This window comes from Pelophylax lessonae (assembly GCF_965119305.1).
Source record: "Pelophylax lessonae genome assembly, chromosome: 7".
NCBI lineage: Eukaryota > Metazoa > Chordata > Amphibia > Anura > Ranidae > Pelophylax > Pelophylax lessonae.
The window spans coordinates 262,799,302-262,826,410 of record NC_138774.1 but is presented as its reverse complement, the minus strand read 5'-3'; the positions used below and the strand labels follow the sequence as shown (position 1 = coordinate 262,826,410).

At 44.2% G+C, this 27,109-nt stretch overlaps 1 protein-coding gene across 1 annotated transcript in view; it reads left to right on the top strand.

Annotated features, from left to right (window-relative positions):
• ADGRD2 (adhesion G protein-coupled receptor D2) overlaps positions 1–27,109 on the top strand; it is a 720,317-nt gene that overhangs the window by 278,226 nt on the left and 414,982 nt on the right. The window contains exon 13 of the mRNA XM_082264234.1: positions 7,238–7,296. Within this exon, the coding sequence (XP_082120360.1) occupies positions 7,238–7,296 (59 nt within the window). The remainder of the gene's footprint in view (positions 1–7,237; positions 7,297–27,109) is intronic.

The window sequence follows — 27,109 nt, the reverse complement described above, 5'->3', positions numbered from 1 at the left end:
GTGAACACAGCATAAAAAATGATCAGTCCCTGATATTTACAGACATTTGTAAAAATTACTGATTTTTACATACTGTCGGTAAATTTACTGACAGTTGGCAACCCTGCCTCCCCCCCGCACCTTACATATTAGCCCAGAAAATTTGCTTTTTTTTTTTTTTTTATTAGATGGAGTTGGCTGATTTCAGTGGGATTTGGGGGTCAGCATTTGAAACGTAATTGCTGCATTAGTGCTATTGATAGACCGCATCATGTATATCATTTGTAATTTGGCCATAACTTCACCTTAAAACAGACATTAAAAAAGATTGCAAAGTACACAGCAAAGACCAACTGATGGGAAAATACACACTTTGGTCAGGACTATGTAACACAGAACATAGTATAGCAGGGGCTTAACTACAGGGGTTGCAATTGCAACCGGGCCCCATGCTCCAGGGGGCCTGTGCGGCTCCCCTGTACACCTGGATAGGAGGGGAAGTGGGGGCAGCATGTATAGAAATCACATTCCTTCTTTTTCCTCCTGTAGCTGCAGGAGGAAAATGGAGGAGATTGGTTCCTCTGTATGCTGCCCCCGCCACTCATCCTATCCAGTTCACTTGTGTTCTGCTGTTTCTGGGCCCCTGTGTGCTCCCCCTGGTCCCCCCCCCAACTGTGCTCCCTTCCCTCTCGTGCCGGCTGCTGCAGGGGATGTGTCACAATAGAGAACCAGGAAGGGGTTGGTAAATATGTAATTTACCAGCTCCTTCCTTTTCTGAATGGACAGAGTTCTAGTCAGTGACACTGTAAAAAAGTAAGAAAAAAATTATAAAAAATAATACAATTAAAATACCAAAAAATAAAAACTACTGACACCAGTGGGTGAACTTCCAGGATCACAAAGGTCACACTTGCAACCGAGCTCCCGGCATTCCACCACCGTGGGGAGGCCCCAAGATGGCAGGAAGGGGGCCCACTGCAGAACTTGTGAAGTTGAAAGAGTAAAGGGCCCCAGGATCAGTGGGAAGAGCCCCAGGCTTGAAGGGAAGGGGCCCAGCCAGGGGTCTGGGGGGCCCTTCATGGATTCTTGCACCGGGGCCCTGAAGGATCTAGTTACGCCTCTGTAGTATAGATGTCAGGTCTATGTAACCTACTACACGGCACATAGAGTATAGTAGTCAGGACAATAGATTATATAATATAGTGCATTGAATGCAGCAGTCAGAAGTATTTTTTTTCTGTATGTTTCATTCCTGGTCAGTGGGAGGAAAATAATTCCCCAGTATCAGGCCTGTGGTTAGTGGGAGCTTTGGGGAGGCTGGAGTCAGTGGTCTTTGGTAGGAAGAACTGCCCTGGGCTCACTGGGAGGAAGAAATAACCATCTAGGGGGGAGCTGTAGTGGGCTGTGCCACCCCAAGATTTTATTTACCCCCCCAAAAAAAGCCTCCCACCACACCTGACACTGTGACAGCGGTCTTCTATCCCTGCACAGTACACAGCTGGACCACTGCCACTAAAATCTCCTCCCCACACAACACATACTGTAGCTGAAATCTGATTCCATTACACACAGTTAGGATCTGCACAACGTATAGCTGGGTACTGCAGCTGACCTGGCGTTCTGACCAGGGAATTTCACAGGTCAGAACTGCAACACATTAGCCAGCTACACACTGTGCAGATCATAGCTGTGTGTAAGGGAATCTGATTTCAGCAGTGTGTGCTGTGGAGAGGAGGAGGTCTTAGTGCATGTGCTCAGGCTGTGTACACTGCAGTACTTTTATACCTCTTTTTATAGATCATTAAAGATACCGCTTGGGTAATGGGCAAGGTTGGTGCACCCTCTTCTCTTTGTTTTACAGTGTGTACAGTGCAGGGATGACAGAAAAGCTCAGCCCAGTGCCCTGCCAGTGACGACCCCTAACCTCTTCCCTGCCAGCGGTGACCCCTGTCCTCTCCCCTGCCAGCAGTGACCCTGTCCTCTACCTTGCTAACCCCTGTCCCCTGCCCTACTGATTCTTGTACACTCCTCTGCTGACCTCCCATCCTCTGCCCTGCTGACCCTTGTCCTCCACCCTGTTGACACCCCCACACTGTCCTACAAACTAATAGCTTCTGTACATTGCCCTACAAACTCATTACCCTGTCCTCTGCCCTGCTGATCCCCTGCACACTGCACTGTTGACCTCCCATGACCGCCCCCTGACATTTTTTCTGTGCCCCCACATCAGACAGGCTAGACCCAGCCCTGGTGTTAACAGTCAGGGTAAAAAAAGGCCTGGTATATTGGGAGGGAAAAATGGCCACTATTGGTGGTCAGTGGTAATAATAAGAAGTCACTATTCAGTAGAAAGAAAGAATGCACAGTCCGTTGTCAGTGGGAGGAAAAGTGCCTGATGTTAGTAACTGTGGGAGGAACAATGCCTTGACACCTGTGGTCAATGAGTTGAAAAGAAATGCATTTGTTTTAGCGGGGCATAGTGGAGGGGCAATGGTGCCCAGTGGGGGTTGAAGGGACAACATTGATGCTTGAGAGGTTAGGGAATATTTGTGCTCAGCAGGGGGAGGGAGGAACAATAGTGCCCAGTAGAAGGTGAGGTGCACAAGAGGACATAGCAAGGGGAACAACTGTGTCCAGTGGGTTGGGGGGGGGAACAATAGTGTTGACTGCGGAAGTGGGAGGAACAATAGTGCCCAGCAGAGGATAGGGGTAACAATATTTCCCAGACGGAGTAGAGGGAGCAATAGTGCCAAGCTAGAAATAAGGGGGAGGAGGGGTTAATAGTACTCAGCGGGAGGTGGAGGGGGGGGGGGTACAATACTGCCCAGTGGGTGTGGGGAAAAATAGTGCCCAGTGGTAGAAAGAAGAACAGTGGGGTAAACCTTGATTTTAGTAAGCAACATTTACCTTGCCCTGAAGTCTGTCTAGGTATTTCCCTCCTCCTTCCCTAATGGGAATATGCAGATGCTAATGGCCAGAAGATCACTCTACACCAGGGGTGTCCAAACTTTTTTAAAAAAGGGGCCAGATTTGATAAAGTGAACATGCGTGAGGGCCGACCATTTTGCCTGACATTCTTTTGGACCATTAAAATTAAATGCAAATTAACTATTTTATGCAAAGATTATTGCAAACGGAATACTTTTCATTTCGTCACATGGATGTCAAATCTAAACAGGTGTTAAATCACTCTTCCATTCATATCTGAAGGCCACGTGAAAAAAAAATCTGAAGCTGAAATATATTCAGGAACATTGTAAAGTACATTACATATTATTGGTAATAAAGGTTGTCTGTCAACTTTTAAGATAAAAAAATATGAACAGGAACATAACACCAAGTATACATGTTGTGTACAAATATATTTATTACTGATTTAGACCAACTGACATTAACTGAGATTTTACAACAAATTAATCTCAATTCAGAGCATACGTGCTCCCTAATCAGTCACACAAGGGTGTACATGTAAGCGCTATATGAACCCACCGATAAATAATTAATGATGGCAGCAATAATAGTCATGAATGATGCCAATGTAGTAAATAGTGCACTGAAAAGTTATATTCAAAATCAGTTCCATGTAAGTATAAAACAGTAGTACACCTTGTACAATGACCTCCACTGGATCTGCAATGGTGAAGCCAAAATAGGGGGTTAAAAACTCACAGCTTGGTGACCATCCAGTGTGTGTGGAGGCATAAACCCAACCAGAAACAATGCAGCAGTGTGAACAGTTGTGCCTTGCTCAGGCTGTGAGGAGATAATAATGGAATGCCTCAATCCTGGACAGGGAAGGGTGGAAAAGGGGTCACACAATGCCCGGTATAGGAGGCAAGGAGGATCGCCGTCTGTGGCCACTCTGATCACCCATGATGAGTGCTGACCGGCAAGGGGACCCAGACGTGACGTCAGACTCTGGGGTAAGGATGACCAAAATGAGGCTTGAACCGCTATAGAGCCACTGGTGGTGAGCGGCATGTGCAGGGACCCAATCTAGGTGAGCGTGAGGAGTGTCTGCTTCTCGTATGGTTATCCTGACAACTTTTCAATGTTCTATTTACTACATTGGCATCATTCATGACTATTATTGCTGCCATCAGTAATCATCATCGGTGGGTTCATATAGCGCTTATGTGTGGTTAACCCTTGTGAACATCCCACCTGATGTGGAGGTTCATATAGTGCTTATATGTGGTTAACGCTTTTGAACATCCCTCCTGGTGTGTTTTGTTCCCACACAGCTGCATTATCATGGAGAGGGCACTGGTCCTGTCATGCTAGCGCCAGATTTATTTGTGTTTTTTAGTGCTCCCTAATCAGGCTAAGTCCTAGGCCGTGTTGAGCAAGGGATATAAAGCTGGCGGGGAGGGCGGTGGGTGTTAACAATAGTGTATTCATAAGTAACAGGGGCATTTAAAGATCCAGAGATCCCAGGGGTCCTGAGCAGCGCTTGGGGATTCACAGGGGCCACAACAATAGATTTTTCCAAATTACCTGTGGGGCCGCATTAAAGCGACCCACGTGCCGCAATTGACCCACGGGCCAGACTTTGGACATGCCTGCTTTACACCAAATAAACTACATGGAGCTGGTACTGGAACAAACCCAGCACAAGGTCCAGGACACAGTCCAGATCCACAGTATACCAGGATTTTGTTGATATACCAGGACAGTCCAGGAATCCAGAACAGTTAGAGAGAATATATAAAAGGCTTACACACATTTTTTTTTTTTTTAGACCTTATGTAAAAAACGCATTCTGGGGTTGAAAAATCAGTTGTGTGTTAAGCATGGATTTGGACACTGTCAGTGGGGTTCAATAACCAACACTTTTCTGGTGCCATGGCCCTCAAAATGGTCTGTGCCAGATTCCAAAATGTCTTTTGCCCTCTTTAGTAACTTTACCAACGCACGCGTCAGATTAATGTAGCTGTTTAGGGACTAATTTACTCCTGCTTTACTCTCTGAAGAGCTTTCAGCATTTTGACTGCTCTTCAGAATGCATCAGACTCCTCGCCACCTGCTTTAACCTCTAAATACCGATCAACTGCGGCACAACAAAGTATGCGGCCATACTTGCTTAACAGGGGGCATAATTCCTGCAGTAGCTGTAAAGCACAGCATCGTGTCCATGGTATATGTACACACAAGCTGCTGCCTCTGCAGCAAAAGGGGCAGCAGTTCAGAGGTGGTAAAAATGTGGTTTAACTGCGGGCCCTTTACCACCTCCCAATCGCAAGTGTAAATGAGCACAGTGGTTCTATTAATGCACCAAACTTAAAAAGAATTGCCTCCAGTTGTTGGTAGATAACAAAGCTCGAGGTAATTGGGGTCAAATCTAAGTTGGCATAAATAGAGACAGACAAAGCACCTGTCCCTGTATGCAGCAGTGGCGGCCCGTCCATTGGTGCCGCCCCCCCCCATCCATGCGTCCGACCCCCTATTCTACATGCAGGGTGCCGGACGCATGGATTCCAATGGGTTTTTTTTTTTAAGCCCGTGATTAGAGCCAGAGGCTCTAATAGGCTTCAAAAAAGGGTGGGCTCCGGCGCAGAGCTGTTGTGTGACAATAGTGAATGTTCGCTATTGTCACATGGATCCTCCTCCTGGCCAATCAGGAAGTGGGTCCTGAGAACTGTTTCCGGATTGTCCGAAAAGTGAAGCGATGCCATTGGCCGAGGAGGGAGGAAACACAGGAGACTGAGGGGAAGCCGCTGCTGCCTGCCCTCCACATGGTGAGTAAGCTGGCGACCAGGGGGAGTGGGTATGGTGTGCGGGCTGGTGGTCTGGGGGGGGTATGGTGTGGTCCGTTTGCCCCCCCCCGGCCTATGGAGCACCAGCCGCCACTGGTTGTTAAAGCGGAGTTCCACCTAAAACAAAAAAAAATACATAAAAATACCCCCGGGACAGTCAGGGCTAGTGCATTCCACAATGGATAGCCTCTGAACTGTCCCGGGTTGCACTTACCTGCAAGAAGAAATACTTACCTTGAAAATGTATTGTCCAGCGCTGCCATCTCAGGTGTGGGCAGCTGAAGCCAGCGCGATCCTCTTCTGCGTCCTCTTCAGTCCCACGATGCACTGCACCGGCCCCGCCGTCACTTCCAGGGCTGCAGCGTCATCCCTGCACAGCTTCTGGGCATGCCCAGAAGCTGTTGAGCAAGGTATGACTGCGCCTGCACCAGAACTCACGTCGGCGCCGGTGCAGGCGCATTGATTCCTGGGAGCGATGATGTTCAGCTCCCAGGAATCATTGCAAGCCAGGAAGTGACGACTCGCCGTGGCCGCCGAGGGAGGAAGAGGAAGTAAGGTAAGTATACTATCTTCTAAAACAAGGTAAGTAAATAAAAAAAAAAATTGCGATTATCCATTTGTTTTTCAGGTGACCCGGAGCAAGAAGATGGACTGAAGTTACATTTTAGGGTGGAACTCCACTTTAAGGACATTGTCGGACTCACAGCCGACAGCCTCCTAGCAACCAGTGATGCTGCAGTTTACAAGGCCTGATGGGGATGCAGAGACACTAGTTTTCCATCGGTGCACACTCTCTTTATGATTGACAGCAGGCAGTAGGTGGATTGTATAGCCAATAGCAGGCTATCCTGTAAGGATCCAACCACTGCCTGCAGTCATTCACAAGTGATGGGACCTGATGGATAACTAGTGTCTGAATCACCATCAGGCTCTGCCTCCCCAGATATAAAACTCCCTTCTGCTGTGCTATCTGTGTGATAGGTGCAGTGGTGTGAAGGAAGCACAGCTGCACTAAGGGCAGTAGGCTTGGGAATTATTAGGTCATGAGCAAAAATAGTCAAATCTATGGACACTGATGTTTTTATACTCATACATGTCCCAAAACTGAATTCAACAAATGTAATCATTACTTTTGATGATTAGGTAATGATCATGCTATGCTGGAGTTACAGTAACCATCTTGAAAATGTGTTGAAAAGCCTCAATGGAAGAATATTATTATGGTCTGGATAGTTTACTTCCACACTCAAAAGACACGCTGGTCGGTTAATTAGTTCTTTTCTAAATTGGCCCTAGTATGTGTGCTAGGGACTTTAGATTGCAAGCTTTTTTTAGGGCAGGGACTGATGTGAATGTACAGTATATAAAAGTGCTACATAAATGATCAGCACTATGTGAATTCCTGTAATAATCTTATACCTTTGTATGCTAATGCAACAGCTGTGTTATTAAAAGGGAAGTATGAAGTATTGATAACTAAGTCACATTACATTTTCTCACAGAATGAAGTGATGAACCGAAAACAGATTCCTATCTGTGCCTTTTGGGATTTTGGCATCCGGTAAGTCCATATGCAGAGTTTTTTTTCATACAAGTTAGTGACTTCTCTTGGGGGGTTGGGATTCTAATAAATTAATGATTTTTTTTTATAACATTTTCTATTTTACTTAGCATGGAATATGATTCTATAAACAAATTTTCATTTGACTTAAAATATTTAAAGGATAAGTCCAGGCACAACCTAACTAACGCTAAGAGCCGATTCACACTACTCCGACTTGGGACACGACTTGTGTGCCCTCAAGTCGCCCCAAGTCTCTTGTCATCACAAATTCAATGTAAATGAATGAGAGCCTTCTTAATATGCACTACTGAAGTCTCTCCGACTTTAGAAAAGGTTCCCGTAATACTTCAAGGCGACCTCTATCCGACTTGTGCACATAGACTTCAATGGGAGTTGCCTCTAAGTCGGATCCTTATCTTATTTCAAGCGACTTGTTATCAGACTTTCCAGGAAGAAGAAAAAGATTAGCCAGGCATTCCTCACAGACAAAGTCGCCTATCATTTAAGTCTCTTCAAAGTAGTGCACAAGTCTCTTCCAAGTCTCTTCCAAGTCGCTTACAAGTCTCTAAACAAGTCTCTTCAAAGTCACGCTAAAAAGTCGCTCCTTCATGGGGCGACTTTCTTGTCGCGGTAGTGTGAACCGGCTCTTAATCTGCTCTGTGCCACATTCTAAACAAAATCTATCTAACCCTCTTGAGCTTGGAATTGAAACCTGGGTTTTATCATATCACACAGTTCTCACCCACATACTAATAGCGGCCAGACTCTCCATCACAAGACAATGGATGAGCAACTCGCCTCCTACTATCCAAACAGTCCATCAACTCCTCAACCAACACATGCAAATGGAGGTCATGTTTGCTAAAGCAACTCTAGAAATACCAAAATTGAAGAAAAACTGGGCTCTGTGGCTTACCTTTTACAACCTAGATATCTCATCATTAGCTCGCTGATTGCGCTACCAAAACCCAAAATTTACAAAGAAACTCTGAATAGTTATCTGCTTCCCTTGATATATACTCTACTCCCGAAGCAACCAAAAAGAATCGGATACTTTCCCTCCCTCCTTTGGAACCCTTTAACGCTGCATTAACCTTCTGATCACGTTCACGTTTCTTTTTATGTAACCTTTGGAAAATCCTTAATAAAATACTATTTAAAAAAAAAAAAAAATCTATCTAGCCCTGTAAAGCAAAAATCACTGTACTTACCTTTTCTACACCCGAGCCGCTCCAGCGACGAAAGCTGTGTGCAGTAGGACCGACAATGGCTGTGAAATGAATAGGAATTGACATCACCCCCCATTGACTTACTATGAGGCTTCTATTGTCGGGTGCCTCTCCTGCACCCCCCTTCACGCCGAAGCCGCTGCTGACAGCTCAGCATGGGACTGGGCTGGATCAGGTGTAGAAAAGGTAAGTGCAGTGATTTTTGCTTTACAGGGTTAGGCCACATTCACACGGGCGCACCGCCCGACGGAGTCCGCTTTGCTCGGATCAATCTGCCGATCCCCGCTGAGCAGGCGGATGACAGCTCTGTCTCCGCTCTGTGTGCAGAGACGGAGCTGGCAGATCCCCGCTTTCCTCTATGGGGACCGCCTGTCTCTTTTCATCCGATCCCATCCTCCAGACGGATGGAAGATAGTATTTCACAGACAAGATCGGAGATGTCTCCGCTAACACCGGCTGCCCCATAGGAATGCATGGAGCATCCTATCTGGTCCGCCTAAAAAACTGACAGGCGGATCGGATCGAATCGCCCGTGTGCAAGGGGCATTAGATAGATTTGGTTTAGAATGTGGCGCAGAGCAGGTTTAGTTAGGTTTTGCCTGGACTTATCCTTTATCGGGACAGATGAAAATGGTCGGTGTGTGGCATTCTCTGATAGGATGTTTTGCAAGAAGTACTGTATACAGGAGAAATGCTACTGTCTGGTGTAGCATGTGTTATACACAAATAAACAGAGAAATAAGTGTACTTTCCCTGGATACAACCTATACTTTTTGCTCTCTGGTTTAGAAATTATAATGAAACCACAACTGCAACATTCTTTCATTCAGCAAGGGTCTGTGTATTAGACACAAGAGGCAGCATGACTGGAACCTGTTCCTTCAAGACGTGACAAGGATTCATTTAGGACGGTAATGGCTTAAAGTGGAACTGTAGCCTATGTAAATAAAATGGGCGCAACAGGCAGGATTTTTAATGCAGAAGACGCATGCTTTGTAGCATGTGTAGCTCACAGTAGAAATTCCACAATGCCGAATCTGCTTGAACTCTCGTTCTTGCATGGGAGTGACATCATCCCTGCCCAGCCAATGACAGCAGCCAGCGATTGAGACCTGGAAGCTGGCTGTCCCTAGATGTCAGTGGCTGAGCAGGGAGCTCAAGGAGACCACATTGCTTGGAGCTGAGGTGAGTATTGTTCAGCTTTAAGGGCCCATTCACACTAAACGCACACTTGCTGCACAGTTTTCACTCAATAGCAAGGAGTCACTAAACAAGGACTTTCATGGCAGGATTACCAGGTATTATTTTAACCTCTTGCCCTCTGGCCATTGTAGATAAATGGCTTGAATGGCTGACTCCAGAGGGGAGGACGTTTTGAAACATCCTGGCCCTTGCACCAATCATGCAAACTTTCTATTGTGCACAACATTGTGCTTTGTGATTGCTATGTCCATCAGACACATCAGATCACAGAGCAGCGTATAGGGCCTATTAAATTGGCCCTGTACCATGTGATTACTGTGACCAGTTACAGTGATCATTTATGTAAACAATGGCTGCATGTTGCAGCCACCTCTCTCATTGATGGGCTGTGAAAGGTGACAGAGTGTTTCTACAGAAATTGCAGGAGCTTTTTATTTTCTTAAAGTGGTTGTAAACCCAGCTTTATAACTTGTACCTATAGGTAAGCCTATAATAAGGCTCACCTATAGGTACTGTAAACATCGCCTAAACTTGCACCGTTTAGGAGATATATACATTGCATGCAGCCGATGAAGTCATCTGTGCATGTGCTCTGTAGAAACGGCTGCCAGTGCCGTTTACCCAGAGCCCTGTGCTGTGACCGGCGGCACCCACATGCATGCGCAGTAGTGACGTCACGCAGCTCCGGCCAGTAATACAGCCCGGAACAAAGACTGGTGAAGATGGATGCGGCCGTCAGCGGGGAAGACTTTACTTCCTCTTTAACGCAGTACAATGTCACCATAGCAGTGCAGCCAGCCACAATATATACCATAGTTTGTAGTCTCTATAACTTTCACACACATTTTAAATAATTTACATTGATTTGTTTTTTATTTTTGTACCAAACATATAGCAAAATACATTTTGCCTAACTTAATGGAGAAAGGTTATTTATTGTATTTGCCTTTGGCCAATCATGGTTCTGACAGGACATTGTGCTGTGATTGGCCCAAACCCAAAAGGGCCAAGGAGACAAATTATGACATCGGAGCTATAAAGACAACATTGTAATTGTAATTGCATCACAGAGCCTGTCTATATAAAGACGCAGCACTGAAATCTTGAGTATGTAATTAACAATACTATTATAATATTAAATAACACACATTAAAATAGAATAACCACCATTTAAAAGCCTAAATATATGGAAAACTACATACACAGTATATATATACATGGAATGGATATATTATATACCTCCATATACATTACAGCATAATATAAATGCTTCATTTAATCATATCACTCAGAAATACATTCTAAATAAGAAAAAATATTTTATCAAATAGTTTTATAAAAATTAAAAATATTAATATTTAATAACTAATAAGCAAAAATGCAAAGAATCAATTAAATGAATAAGTAAAATGTAGGCATACTACCTCTCTATTAATTATACATGGGTGTATCGCACAAATGGTAAAACACCATGTATAAGAAAAATTTAAAAATATGTAAAAATAAATCGCTGAAAAAAAATCGCAAAGAAATCATTCATCACGAATAAAACAGTTCAAATCAAAATCCACAGTCAGTCCCCTGGGTGCAAGGACCTTGGCTTTAAAAATCCAAAAGGATTCTCTCCTGCTTAATTGTCTGATATAATTCCTGCCTCTCCAGTGTCTATTCACTTTCTCCATCCCACAAAATTGTAAAGAATCAGGTTTATTTTATTAAGAAACTCTTTAAAGTGTCTTGAAACATTATGTGTAACCACTCCTTTTTTAATTTTTTTAATATGCTCTGCCACTCGAACATTAAGACATCAGGAGGTCCGACCTATATACTGGAGTCCGCATCCGCACTCCAGCATATAGATGACCCCCCATAGTGGAACAAGTAATACAATCCCTAATGGTGTATGGTTTCCCTGTGCTATTAGAGGTGAAGGTCTTTCTTTTGCTAACATTGGTCTCTTAACCTGACAGCACACTCCACAGCCCCCACACACATAAAAACCTGAAAAGGGGAACAAGGTACCCTGTTTGTGTATAGGGGGATCTATCACTCCTGGTGCTAATATGTCCTTCAACGTGGGGGCTTTTCTGTAAATAAAACCCGGTTTATCTGGTAAGTGTGGTCCAAGGATCTTGTTATGTCCCAATGTTTAATAACTATTTTCTCAACCTGTCTAAACTGAACATTATAATCGAAGATCAATTTGTACTCAAAACTATTATTAGTCTTATTACAGTCAGACAGAAATACACCTCTATCCGATTTTTTTACTTCTTCCTGAACCCTCAAAATGTTATCCATCCTACTGTATATGCCTTCTCTTTAAACCGCTAAATCAGATTTCCCAATTGTCAGAGATATCCGATTCATTAGAACAGTTTCTCTGAATGCGGATAAGCTGTCCTCTAGGGATGCTGCAAAGTCATGTCTTATAGTGACAGCTATCTAGTGGGAGATAGGAATTCCAGGTCAGTGGGATTAAAAACATTCCTAGTACCCAATCGACCATGATCTTTAAAGCGGAGTTCCGGGCACAAAAAAAAAAAATTTCGATGAAAATACCCCCGGGACAGTCAGGGCTAGTACATTCCACAATGGCTAGCCTCTGATCTGTCCCGGTTTGCACTTACCTGCAAGAAGAAATACTCTTTTAAAATTTCTTCTCCAGCGCTGCCATCTCAGGTGTGGGCAGCTTGAAGCCAGCGCGATCCTCTTCTGCGTCCTCTTCGGTCCCACGATGCACTGCGCCGGCCCCCCCGTCACTTCCGGGGCCGCATCATCATCCCTGCACAGCTTCTGGGCGTGCCCAGAAGCTGTTTAGCAAGGTATGACGCGCCTGAACCGGAACTGACGTCGGGGCCGGTGCAGGCGCATTGATTCCTGGGAGCCGCGGCCGCCGAGGGAGGAAGTGGAAGAAAGGTGAGTATATTTTTCTGCAATTATAAGGTAAGTAAAAAATAAAAATCGTAACTACCCATTTCTTTTTCAGGTGACAAATAGGAAGCGGATGGCCCAAAATCGACTATGTAGATTTCGTGGCCGGAACTCCGCTTTAAATATCTGTAGATCCAAAAACACAATCTGATCCATAGTTGTAGTCCATATAAGCTTAATACCTCTCATGTTGTTGTTCATCTTCTCCTTAAACAGATTAAAGGAATTAACATCCCCTTTCCAGATTATCAACAGATCGTCTATAAATCTTTTATAGCATAAAAGCTCAGGGGGGCGATTGGATAAAATTTCCTCATTTTCCCACCGGGCCATAAATAAGTTGGCCACACTGGGGGTAAATCTGGCTCCCATGGCCACGCCTCTAATCTGTAAATAAAATTCTCTATCGTACCAGAAACAGTTATGGCCTAGGCAAAATTCTAGACATCGCAAGATATATTTTCTATGGTCCTCATCTATAACTGCCTCCTGCAAGGCCCATTTTACTGCCTCCAAAGCTGCTTTATGTCCAATAATGGTATAAAGGGAATTCACATAGTCTGTGGCCAGAATACACTCATCCACATCCCTCAATCCCTCTAGGCATTGGATGATGCGTTTCGTGTCTCTCAAATATGCTTCAGTCTGGGTAGCTAAAGGTTGTAAAACAAAATCAATATATTGACTCATTCTGGAGCATAAATAATCTATTCCATTAATGATAGATCTCCCAGGGGGTTTTAGTAAATCTTTATGTATTTTGGGAAGAAAATAAATAATCGGTGTTCTACATGCACTAGGGTTCAGATACTGTGCTTCCTTTTTGTTCAAAATATCCTTTCCAATTCCTATCTTTAACAATCGAATTCCACTTTGAAGTTATTAAGAGGGTTCCTATAGAGTATACGGTAAGTGTCTAAGTCTGACAATGGTCTATACATTTCCTCTCGATCATAGGAGGCGCTCATGATAACTAGCCCTCCACCTTTATCAGCTGGGCGTATCACTACTTGTTTATTCTGTTCAAGACTAAGAACACTATTTTTGACCCATTTGGGTGAGAAACCTTCCGTATTTTCAATTCTTCTAAATCCTCAACTACCATATTACAGAACACTTCTACAAATTTGTGGTCTTTGTTAGGGGGATTAAACACGGATTTATTTTTAAGAGAAGAATGGTGACCTCTTTCTAACAAGGGGAGTCTGGTGTCTGGTTTTGATAAGAAATATTTCTTCTGATTCAAAGTCCATACAAATTTTTGTAAATTGACATAAGTGTCAAATTTATTCAAGTTTTTTTGTGGGGGCAAATTTTGGCACCTTATCCAGAAGTTTGAACTCCTTATGGTCTAAAGTCACCCCACTGATATTAAAAATGGTGTTTTCTTTTTTTTGCTCCCATCTCAATGCTCTCCTTCCTCTCTTCCTCTTCTTCTTCCCTCAAACTGATTTCCAGTGGATCCATGGTGGCCCCAAGGCACACCTAGTTTCCCTAAAAAAACCCCTGGGGGTTGATATTCAGAATAATGGTCCAGTGGGGTAAATCTATTTTCAGTGGGGATAACGGAAAATTTATATCAATACTTACCGTAATTTTCCTTTCCTGATAGAACTCCATGGCAGCACACGTATGGGTAGGCTCCGCCTCCTCTCCTACCCTATAGGACCCCACTCCCATAAATTTTTGCTCCAAGCCAGGAGCCGTGTTCCATATATAGACTACTCCAGCAGATGGGAGGGAACTCCTGCTGCCATGGAGTTCTATCAGGAAAGGAAAATTACGGTAAGTATTGATATAAATTTTCCGTTTTCCTGACAGACTCCATGGCAGCACACATATGGGAAATAACTAGCCATACACACCCGGGTGGGCAACTGCTGGTCAAACAGAAATAGGTTTAATTTGCACCGTCAAAAGACAAAATTTTTAAACCAAAATCAACTGACGATAAAGAAGCAGGTTCAACACAATAGTGTGACATGAAAGTGTTAATTGAGGACCATGAGGCCGCTCTGCAAATGACATCTGGTGCAACATGAAGGGAAGCCGCCCAAGACGTAGAAATCCCTCTGGTGGAATGAGCCGTCACCACTTCCGGAGGAGCCAGTCCCTTGGCTCTATATGCCCACTGGATGGTCTGAACTATCCAGCTAGAAATTGTTCTGGAAGAAGCCCTCTTGCCTCTGTTCTTTCCATAAAAGAGAACAAATAGATAGTCTGACTTGCGAAAGGAAGCTGTGAACTTCAAGTATGTTTGAAGGACTTCGCCCACATTCAACGGATGGGTACTCTGGTCATCTTGAGACTTGAATGTAGGTAAAACAATCTCTTGGTTGACATGAAAAACTGAATTTACCTTCGGATTGGACCCTAGCATAGGGACCAGGACAACCCGATCAGGAAAAAATGTCAGAAAAGGTTCTTTGCAACCTAGGTCACTAATTTCAGAGACACGTTTAGCCGATGTGATGGCTACTAAAAAGGCCGTCTTCATAGACAGATTCTTAAGGAAGAAGGAATCTCCATGTTCCAAAACTGTTGTTGAGAGAAACTCAAGGACTAGTGGAAGGTCCCATTTGGGGAACCTGGGTTTCCTGGGAGGTCTCATTCTTGACGCACCTCTGAAAAACTGCCGGACCAGAGGATGTTTTGCCCATGAGGTCCCCGTGAAGGCAGAGATTGCTGAGATCTGTACTCTGAGAGAGCCAACAGCCAGAGATAGGTCTAAGCCTGTCTGGAGGAACCCCAGAATGTGATGGATCTTAGGATTAGTGATGAAATCGGACTCATTAGACATGTAATCCTCAAACTTAGACCAGATCCTCTCGTAGACTTTGTTGGTGCCCGGTCTCCTGGCACTCATCATTGTGGACATTGCTGCACTTGGACAGCCAAGAGCTTTTAGTCTTTCCCTCTCAAGGACCATGCCATGAGATGTAACTGCGCTGGGCATGGATGCAGCACTGGACCCTGAGATAGAAGGTCCGACCTGAATGGCAGGGGAACAGGATCCCGAAAGCTCAGTTGGCGCAGCAGAGGAAACCAGGGCCTCCTTGGCCAAAACGGAAGAATTGCTATGATTTCTACCCTCTCTCTCCTGAGTCTCTGCAGGAACTTGAATATCACTGGGACCGGGGGAAAAGCATATGCTTTGTGGAACTTCCAGTGGTCCGTCAGAGCATCTACCCCGTAGGCTTGGGGATAACGCCATCTCGAGTAGAATTTCGTCAGTTTGGCATTGTTTGGAGAGGCAAACAGGTCTACTTCCGGAAGAATCCCCAGAGAGATGACCCACTTGAAGGTTTCTGGATGAAGAGACCATTCGTTGTTGTCTAGATTGGTTCTTGACAGAAAATCTGCCTGAACGTTCTGGACTCCTGGAAGATAAGCAGCTGATAGATTGGCAAGATTCCGTTGGGCCCATGCCATGATCGGTTTCACTTCTTCCAGAAGGGAGGAACTGCGGGTGCCCCCTTGCCTCTTGATATATGCGACTGCCGTCGTATTGTCTAGCCGTAGAAGGACCGAGGACCCTTTCACCAAGTGACGGAAAGCCATGATGGCACGAAAAGCTGCCCGAAGCTCCAGGACATTTGAGACCAACCCGAGGGTGGGAAAGTCCCACCTGCCCTGGGCCACCTCTGACAGGCAGTGCGCACCCCAGCCCGTCTGGCTGGCATCCGATGTCACAACGATCCAAGGAACGGGAACGATCGAATGACAATTCAGGAGATTTTCCCGTTGTAGCCACCAAGACAGACTCGCCCTCATAGAGGATGTTATCCGTACAGGAGTGTCTGGATTCCCAGAGCTCCATTGGCGGAGGAAACCGATTTGAAAGGGCCTCATCCTCCACTGTGCCCACTTGACCATGGGGGCCGTGGAGACCATGGTCCCTATTATTTTCAGACACTGTGATGCCCGAAGATAAGGAGTTGACATTGCCGGTTGTATTCTGCTGCGGATCACCGGAATCTTCTCCACTGGAAGAGAGATGGTGCCTCTGGAGGTGTTGAAGAGCGCCCCCAGGAAGATCAAGGATTTTGACGGATCCAGATGGCTTTTCTCCAGATTCAAGAGCCACCCGAATTCTTGAAGGGTGGAGATTACCTGAGATCTGTGTTGCAGAATCTGTGCTTGGTCTTGAGAAAGAAGAAGCAGATCGTCTAAGTAGTGAAACAGTCGGATCCCTTTCGATCTGATCAGAGCTACAATAGCCAGTAAGACCTTTGAAAAGACTCGAGGTGAGGTGGTAAGCCCGAAAGGGAGACAGGTAAACTGGAGATGCACTTGACCCACGGCAAAGCGAAGAAACTTTTGTAGTTCTGCTGCCACTGGGACATGGAAATAGGCATCTTTTAGATCTATGGAGATCATCCAATCTTCTGGTTGCACCACTTGGCGGATAGTGAAGAGTGTCTCCATCCTGAACCTCTCTTTCTTTATGAAAGAGTTCAGATGAGTCAGGTCTATGACCGGTCTCCAAGAACCGTTTTTCTTTAGCACCATGAATAGAGGTGAATAAAGGCCTTGAAACCTTTCTTCGGCCGGAACTGGGATGACAGCACCTTGAGAGATCAGGGAATCTACGTATGACAGAAGAATTGACTTCTTTTCTTCCACGCGAGGTAGAGCCGTAGGGATGAACCGCAGAATTGGAGTTTCTTCGAAAGACCAAACGTGACCATGAGACACAGTCTTGACGGTCCACTGGTCCGTAATCAAGGCTGCCCAAACGTGCGCAAACTGACGTAGACGAGCGCCTACTCGCAACGCTTGAGCAGGCCTGATATCAAAAAGACTTTGTGGTCTCCCGACCACTAGAAGGTGTTCCCTTGTTGAACTTCTGACCTGTAGGTTGAGATCTTTTCCAATTCTTTCTGAACTCACGTCCAGGCCTGTAAGATCGAGCTTCTCTGGATCTATCCGAACTTGGTTTGTGCTGAAATCTCCTGCGGTCAAACAAACGGCGATCCTGAGGGAGGAAACCTGATTTACCACCAGTGGCACGGGTAATGGCACTGTCCAGCTTGTTGCCAAAAAGGGACGCACCCTCAAACGGAATCCTGCACCAGGCTTGTTTGGAAGCAGGATCGGCCAGCCAGGGACGTAACCATAAAGCACGTTTGGCCGTGACAGAAGAGAGCATGACCCGCGCCACCAGGCGAATGATATCAATGGAAGCCTCTCCCAAAAAGGCCGTTGCTAACCTTAGTTCATACACAGCCGAGCTTCTGGCTGCTTCTTCTGAGACACCTTTCAGTGTGGTCTCCACGTTATCTACCCAAGCCTCCATAGCTTTGGATGTGGCTGCAAGGGCTAGGGCTGGCTTGCAGGTCATACCAGCTAACAGATAGATCTTTTTGAGATCCGTATCAATTCGTCTATCCAGACCATCTTTAAATGAGACGGAATCTTCCAAAGGTAGGGTAACGTGTTTGACTAGCCTCATCAAGGCTGCGTCTATTGTAGGTGCAGAATCAAGATGCTTCACCTTGTCGGTCTTAAAAGGATATAACCTGGAAAATTTGGACGATAAGGAATTCTTTCTTTCAACTCCATGCCATTCGTCTGTAATGATTTCCCCCAGCTCATTCAGAAAAGGGAAATGATCCCGTTCTTTCTTGAGATGTTTAAAGTATTTCTTCTGCTTTGCTGGGGAGTCTGCTGGCTCTTCCCATTTTAACGCCTCTTTTACCGCTCTTACTAGCGGAGAGATCATGGCAAAATCAAAACCTGAACTTTGGTCTTCTAGGTCATCCTCACTTTCAGAGGAATCCGAGAAGCGACTCGGCTGGGAAGTGCCTGGCTCTACATCTTCCCTCTGAGGGAGAACTGGAGTATCGGTTGTATGCCCAGACAGCCGGTTGGAATCCCAATCCCTTAAGGATTCTTGCACGATCCGCCTGACCAGGGTTTCCACTGGTGGATCTGGGACTTGTTTTTCCTTGATTGCCCGAGAATAGCAGGCATCACACAAGGATCTATCCTCAGGGACTACAGCCCTACAACCCCAGCAAGATTTGTGTGCGGGGCGGTCAGCATGTCGGGAAGACCGGCTTGGACAATCATCATGGCGCCTAGACCTAGACCTGGATCTATGGTGCCTGGATTTGGATGATGCATGGTGATGGCCTGAAGGTGATCTATCCTTTGATCCCGATGCAGGACGTTGGTCAGACCTAAAAGGGCTGAAAACAAAGGAAAGAAAAGCTCAGGCTACAGTAAGCCAGCTGGCAGACAAGCGAGAGTTAAAAGCTAAAGCTCACCTGTTGCGCAGGGACTGGCCACCGGGGGGCGGTGAGGCATCCATTGCAAATCACAGCGAGATAACCTGCAATAGGAAGGATGTAAGAACTCAATCTTACCTTCCCATAGCCGCCTTTCCCCTCCCCCATTCAAGCAGGACTGACCCAGCACAGGACTTACCAAACACAGGCAGAGACACAGCGTGGGGAGGCCGCCGCAAAAGCCCACAGACATCCCAAGAATGACAGCTCCATCAGCTGTTTAAATTTCCCGGGAGCCGTAAAGCCACGCCCCCCCGACGCCACCGCGTCATGGAGGACCGGAAGTGGCGTGCGCACATGCGCAGACCACTTAGGAACCAAGCCTCGCAATGAACACCCAACTGGGAATCAGGAGGCAGGGGGAGGAGCCGAGAGCGACGGCCTGGAACGCAGGAGCGCTCCAGCCGCCATACTAACCAGGAAGCAAAACGATATAAAGTATAAAGTAAGCAATACATTACCACCAATACCGACAGAAGGACCTGGAACGCTCCTCAACCGGAGACTAGCGTGTGCGTCAGGGCATAAGGGCCTCCCGCTAGTAGCAAGGACGTTTGGCCAAGCGATGCAGCCCACCTCTCATTCAGGATTTATGGCATCTTCCGGCATCATTTCAAATTGCCCGGGTCCACCCAGTAGTACTGAGATTGCTGGACTAAGGTAGAAAGGCATCATCCAGGAAAGCCACACGCCACCAGGTATGTAAGAAAACGCATCCTATAAGGTAAGACTTCTCTTGCGGAAGGAGGACAAAAAAGGAATACGGCTCCTGGCTTGGAGCAAAAATTTATGGGAGTGGGGTCCTATAGGGTAGGAGAGGAGGCGGAGCCTACCCATACGTGTGCTGCCATGGAGTCTGTCAGGAAATTAAAATTGGACTGCTCAGAATGATGAAAGAAAGGAGGATCCCTGGGTGGTGGTCTACCACCAGGGAATGTACCCTGATTATTGTGATATTTTGTATCCCTAGGTCTCTCCTGATAATTCATATTTGGGTAGGGACCCTGGGAAGAATTCCAATAACCTGGGCCTCTACCCCTTTGGGGACCCCCTCTTCCAGATCTCCTCCCCCTCCAATTTTCCCTTCCACGTATTGGAGTGGATGATCCATTGATCTGGGGACTGGATGTTCCCATTGTCCTATTTGGTCCCCCAGATCCATCCCCATGGGGAAAATTGGAATGGGGGGGGGGGCAGGGGAATGCGGTCTCCTGTCACTAATAGGGGGACTACTGAAGGACAGGCTAGATCATCTTTCAGTGATCTCTGCCATTTAAGAAAGTCATTATTTCTAAAATCTTTCATGTCCCTAATGAACTTCTTCCTTTTCCTTTCCTAAATATCTTTGTCTTTTTTTTCTACCTTAATTCTTAATTCTCCTGCCAGTTTGGTGAATTCTGTAGGTCTTTAGAAGGTTCTGTTTTTTCTTTGATCTCTTTAATCTGCTGCTCCAACATTGTAAGTTTATGTCGCTTACGTAGCAACAAAAATTCAATAAACTTTTTGGAAAAAACAAAACAAAAATTCAATCAATTCCTGGCCCTTATTATTGAAAAATAAAAACCAATTTTTAAGAGACTTTTCATCATCTAATCTATCATTAGGGGGGATATCCCACCTAAGACTCCTTGGGGCAATATGACTACCTTGATAATGCTCCAAGGATATCACATCCAACCAAGCCCTGATTTTTTTGTCCATCAAATAGCCAAGTTTTTAAAAGAGTGAGCTAAATCATCACTCCTACCTCTGTTTGTCACCAGAGAAAATGTCTTGAAATTTAACCTCTCTGGTTTCAAGATAACTAAACACATCCATATTTGCTGCTAATTGGAGTGTGAACTGAGATTTATAAAGTATTAGTGAATAAAATCAGCGCAAATCAAACAGTGAAATAAATGATTCAAATGAAATATCGACTCATATCGTACAGCCCACACAGCTGATGTGCCCTCATTCTGAGTAACATCTCTATTTTTAACAATAAAGTATTTGATCAGACAGAGAGCACTAGATCCCATTCTTTTTGAGGAAATTTGGAAGGGATCAGATACCCGATCCAGCCCATCACTGTCGCCATACCTGCCACACCACTATTATTCCTAGAGCAGCCTTTCTCAACCTTTACAACACAGAGGAGCCCTTGAGATACATTTCTGGTCTTGGGGAACCCCCGATAAAAATTAAAAATCTACAACTTATGAGACATTAGTGTGACAGTCAGTGGGAAGAATGCTCCTTACTCTTGTCATCATTGGGAAGAATTGTCCCCTTACAGATAGCTAAAAGGAACAATGGTGTCATTGGAAACCTATCTGGGAGGCAGAAATTGCCCATTGCTGAAGGAACCCCTAGCAACCTCAGGAGGAAACCTAGGGTTCCACAAAAACCTTGTTGAGAAACCCTGCCCTAGAGAATGAGCAGCTGATCTTGATCTGCTAAGCACAGAGGTCGGTGTATGAGGAATATTCATGCTAATAGACTGAATACCTGTGGAGTCCATTACACCATACTGCTATTATCCCCCAGGAGTGACAGCTGATTATGACCCACTGGGAACAGGGGTCTTAATGTGAGGTGAGGGGCTTGGCATCACGATTACGGGTGAAGGAGAAGCCTGGAGCACTTTAATTTCCTTATTCACATTTGGATCACATTGTGGACTATTTTCACATATTTATATTTTGATTCATTTGCCTTGGTTTTTTAATTTTTTTAGCAGATACACTTAGCACTTTAATTTTTCACATTTACTGAGTGGGAGGTTTTATATTGTACAAAAATGTGATGCGCCAGAAATATAAAATCAAAAAGTGATGACAATAAATCATATCCAGTTCATTGGCTTTTTAACATTCCGAGGGGTCAACTGATCCGTATCAAGAGGAACTGCTCTAAGGAGGAAGATTTCAAAGCACAGTCCCAAATACTGGTAGACAGGTTCAAAACGAAAGGGTACGATATGAAAAAAGTGTCTTCTGATTTACAACAAGTATCCAATCTGAGCAGAACAGAACTTTTAGCCAACAAGGCTGTTACATCCAGGGATGATAATATAAACAACAACAACTTTAAACTAGTGCTGGATTACAACGTTCAGCATAAACAGGTTGAACGTATTGTAAGAAAGCACTGGGGGGTGCTTAAACAAGATGGAATTTTAGGACCCCACCTCCCGGAGAGACCTGGCTTCATATATAGGAGAGCCCCTATTTTGAAGGACAGGCTGGCCCCGGGAGTGATAGATCCCCCTAGACCCAAGAAAAATACTATTTTTCAGTTCTTGTCTGGATTCCATGCGTGCGGCAGATGTGGTGTTTGCCAGCAGACTAAAAAGAACACCAAAAAGAAGAAAACTTTTATATGCAATAGCACAGGTAAAGAATACCAGATCAAAGACCTAATAACATGTACCACAATTGGGGTTGTTTACATGATGGAATGTGGGTGCGGACTCCAGTACGTAGGACGCACCTCCAGAGCCCTAAATGTGAGGATAGGGGAACATATCTCTAACATAAAGAAGGGGGAGGTTTCACACAACGTATCCAAGCACTTTAAAATATTTCATGATAAGAAACCTCACTCCCTGAAATTCTGGGGAATTGAACATGTCCAACCACACTGGCGAGGAGGCAACTATATTCGCCAGCTAAGTAGAAGGGAATCCTTTTTGGTCTACGAGGCCAAGGTGTTGGCACCCAGAGGTTTAAATAAGGATTTCGATCTAAATTGTTTCATTAGTAATAAATAACACCCCATCATGCATTATATATTTTTATCTGAGACAAAAAAAAAAAAAAAAAAAAACAATTTTATTTTTTTTTTTTTTTTTTTTTTTTATAATATATTTTTAAAAAATTTTTTTTTTTTTTTTTATAAATTTTAATAGCCAACATTTATTATTCCAGATTTTAGCTTATTGATGTATTTTTAATATGTGATAATTATGGTATGAGATTTTGTGATTATGTGTCTTAGCTGTTTTAATGTAAACCAGAGAGATGTCTGCGCCACCACGCGATCTCCGCAAATGTGCAATAGTAATCTGATCAATGCCCATACAATAAAATTGCCCCATTAGCGATATGAGCCAGTGACACCGCCGTAAACATGCCTGGTTCGGAGGTTCCAGTGTCCTGTACTGAGCTATGAGCGGGGGGAGGGACTGAGATCTGCTGGCCAATCCACCTGAGAGTTGATGTATTTAAAGTGAGGCTTGGCACGCACTAGCCACCCCTACCGAGGAAGTCAAAGGAGCATTACGCTCGACGTAACGCGTATAGGGGGGCGGAGCGTGCGTGGCCGACGCAGAGTCTCTCTCTGGTAACAGATCGCTGACATCGATTATACAGCAGGCACAGCTGAGTGCCCGACAAATGTGAGTTGATCTGCCTTTCTCTAATAAAGCATACCCTCATTAGTAAGCGGAGAGCACTAGATTTCTTCATCTGTTTTCTATATGTCCCGGGATCCCTCGAGGTGCAATATAGTGTGGCTCTTTCCTGGAAGTCTGATCAATGATACATGTGATTGCTGGCCCGTTTGGGTCCTTCAGAAAGGTGAGAGGCTGATTCACCTGGTGGAGGGATTCACTATATTGGTGATTACAAGTTGTTTTCATCACTGGATTTTCTTCATCTGAACACGGGACACTCTTTATATCATTTTATTGGAAGCACACACATTGCTATGTGCCTTATGAACTGGATATGATTTATTGTCATCACTTTTTGATTTTATATTTCTGGCGCATCACATTTTTGTATGATTTATAGTTTATTGTGATTTGTGAAACACGATTGGTGCATGCTGCCGGACACCACTATTGATTTATAAGTTCACACACCTGATTTATGCACAGTGAATTGGTGTTGAGTTATTTTATCACATATAATAGGTTTGCGCTGATAGTTTTTTTGTATTTCATTAGGTTTTATATTGTACTTCAGTTTATTGATTTACATCTATTATCTTGATCATTTATTTATTTATTTTATCTGGCTCTACACTTTTTTGGTATTCACATTTTAGCTATTGTCTGTTATCTGATAGTAATAATGAGAATTTTTATTAATTGTACTATTTAATTACTAACTATAACACAAAACCTTTTATATTTTCGAGTTCTAAAAAAGGTAAAGAAAATTTTTACAATATAGTATATTGACAGGTGGATATGGAGCATTGATAACTTCCTAGTTATTGAAGTGGCCAGTTTAAACCCTTATGTTCGGGTTAGGTTGCACATTAACAATAGTTGCATTAGGGTAGCTCATTCATGGCAATAGATTGGTATCACACAAGAAGAATGAAAAACAGACAAGCAATCTTTTTTCCTGACACAGCATTCCACAATGCACGGTGTTTACCCCCAAGGGGTAAAAGCTTACCAGATGCCTGGTAATATACAGTTAAAACAATCTCACAGCTAGCTGTACACGGAGGTGTTCCTCAATAGCCACAACAGAGGCAGGAGTCCATGCAGTAAAAGAACAAGGGGTCCATAGCATAAAACCATAAACTGAGTTTTATTGATTTATAGTTTATTGTTTATTGAGTTTTATAGTTTTATTTATTGCACGCATGAAATGAAAACTCCTCAATACATCGGGTGATCAGTCCGGGCAGCAGAGGAAGAAAGTCTCACTAGTGCATATCAGCTGTGTCTTGCAGCGTGTTACTCGCACACAAACACAGCATCGCTTCCGGGGTGTCCGGATGAACGGGGGCATGTCAGATGTCACTCATTGCCATACAGCCAATCATCCCGGCATGTTTCGTCGCACTGGACTTCTTCATGGGAGCAAATATATTGTCCTAGAGTTTGATCTGTTTTTTCAGTCTGTCCATTATTTTGTGGTCAGCCAAACAAAAATTCAGTTGTTCAAGACTTTGTAGAGTGCCTTCCAAAACTTGTAATCCCACAGTCAGATAGTCTATATAGATTAAAGCCCCGTACACACGATCAGATTATCGAACAATCTGTCGTCTGTTTTTTGTTGCATGCTAGTCTCATGTCGAAAGTGAAGAGGTTATTTTCATACGAATTTTACCGTACGACAGAATTCAACTTCAGAAGTGATGTCATGTGTTGGATTGTTTTGTATGAGTTCTTTCGTCTCTGAGCATGCCTAGTCTTGCTCTTAAGATTTTTTTCAGACAAAAACTATACTAATTAAAAACGGAAATTGGACGTTGTGTTGATGTACAATAAAAATTTTATAGCCTGCACATCCAGTTTTTGTCATCCGAAAATCCGTAATCGGCTGTCGAAAGCACTATGCCAACGATCCGAAAATCGGCAGATCGTTCGCCGTACGAAATTTCCCTTCCGATTTTCGGATTGTGTGTACAGGCCTTTACGGTTAGATGGTGGACCCTTCTCTCCTCTATTCTGCTACTAAACACTTCTATGACAAATTCTCTCCCCTGTTCTGTCCTGACCTGGCCACCTCGGTCTACAAAAGTTCACTCTCATCCTCACTGGACACACTTGCTCCTCTAACTACCCGCAGAATCAGGCCCCAACTGTTACAACCCTGGAAAACCTACTCCAGAAAGAAAAGAGACATTGCTGTGCTCTGGAACGACTGTGGCGTAAAAGCAAATCCCTGAAGAACTTCACCCTATATAAATCTGCCTGTTCAAAATCCTTTTCATAGTAGAAATTAGCGACTCCTCCGTTCGAACGATACAAAAGTTTGTTTATTTTCATAAAGTAAAATAAAACATCAAGACCGCATTCACACTGAAGCGGCACGACTTCGGGGGCGACTTCACAAGTCGCGTGCACCGCAACTTCGGCGCGACTTGCATGGGCTTCATATAATGAATGTCTATGCAAGTCGCTCCGAGGTCGCCCTGAAGTAGTACAGGACCCTTTTTCTAAGTCGGAGTGACTTGTGTCGCTCCTATTTGAACGGGTCCTGTAGCAGTGCATAGACCGCGACGGACCGCGACTTGTCAGGCTGACAAGTCGCCTGACAAGTCGCGGCAGTGTGAATGGAGACTAATACAAATATTATGTGCAAGTAATTAATCCCAACAAAAAAGTGAATACATCGAATTAATAATCTTGCAAATAAAGCCGCGCTGAAGGCATAAAGAACATGTAAACGTGAAATAATTAATTATAGAAAATTTAAATAGAAGAATGTTCACCCAGCTGCCGTTATATAATCATCAAAAAGAAAAATCCAAATAAAGGTGTACGTTTAGTAAACTGAGAAGTTTTCTCTCAGTTCAATTCTCGGCAGTTCTCAGAGAAAAAATATCTCCTCTGGCACCCAGTTTAGAAGGCGGAGAACTTCACTTCTCACAGGGTGATCAGAGGAGAAGTTTTTTCTCTGAGAACTGCCGTGATCTCTGTATAACTGGGTGGACTGCCTGTAATCTCACGAGATTTTGTGAGATTACAGGCACTGCTAAATTTAAAAAGTGAAACTAAAGTTTAAAAGAACTCGTAATGACATGTTCTGACACATGAAAACATATATATACACACACACACATGCACGGTATATATACATACAGTATATAAATATATATATATATACACATACACACACACACACATATATATATATATATATATATATATATATATATATATATATATACACATACATACAGTACATACATACATACATGCCAATCTGTATGCAATTGCACTGTATGTTGGCAGATTGCATGCAGATTGTACACCAGACCACAGGCTATCGTTTGTGGTGTGTGGGTGTGGGGACAGTGGGAAGAGTGATCAACACAGGGGTTCTGGCTTGTAGGATAGCTGGAGGAATCCTAGTAGTGTGTGGTAATTGCTAGACTGCTCCCCAACCCTTAGAGTGCATCAGATTGTATGTAAGATTTGTATCTGCCTGTGTGTGGTCAGCCAGCTGGATTGGACTGGAGTCTCCCTCTAGTGGTGACTGAAGGCAGTGCAGGCTGTGAAAGTATTGCAACCAATCTAATTACTTAAGCCCCGTACACACGTACCGATCGTCGGCCGAACGATCGGCTGTCTTTTGTCCCCGGGCTGTCATGTCCGCTGAAAAGTGCAAAAGACTGCACACGAATTTTGTCCGCCGACTGCAGAAGTGATGTCATGTGATGGTTAACTTTCCCTGTGTTTTTTCTTTTATGAGCATG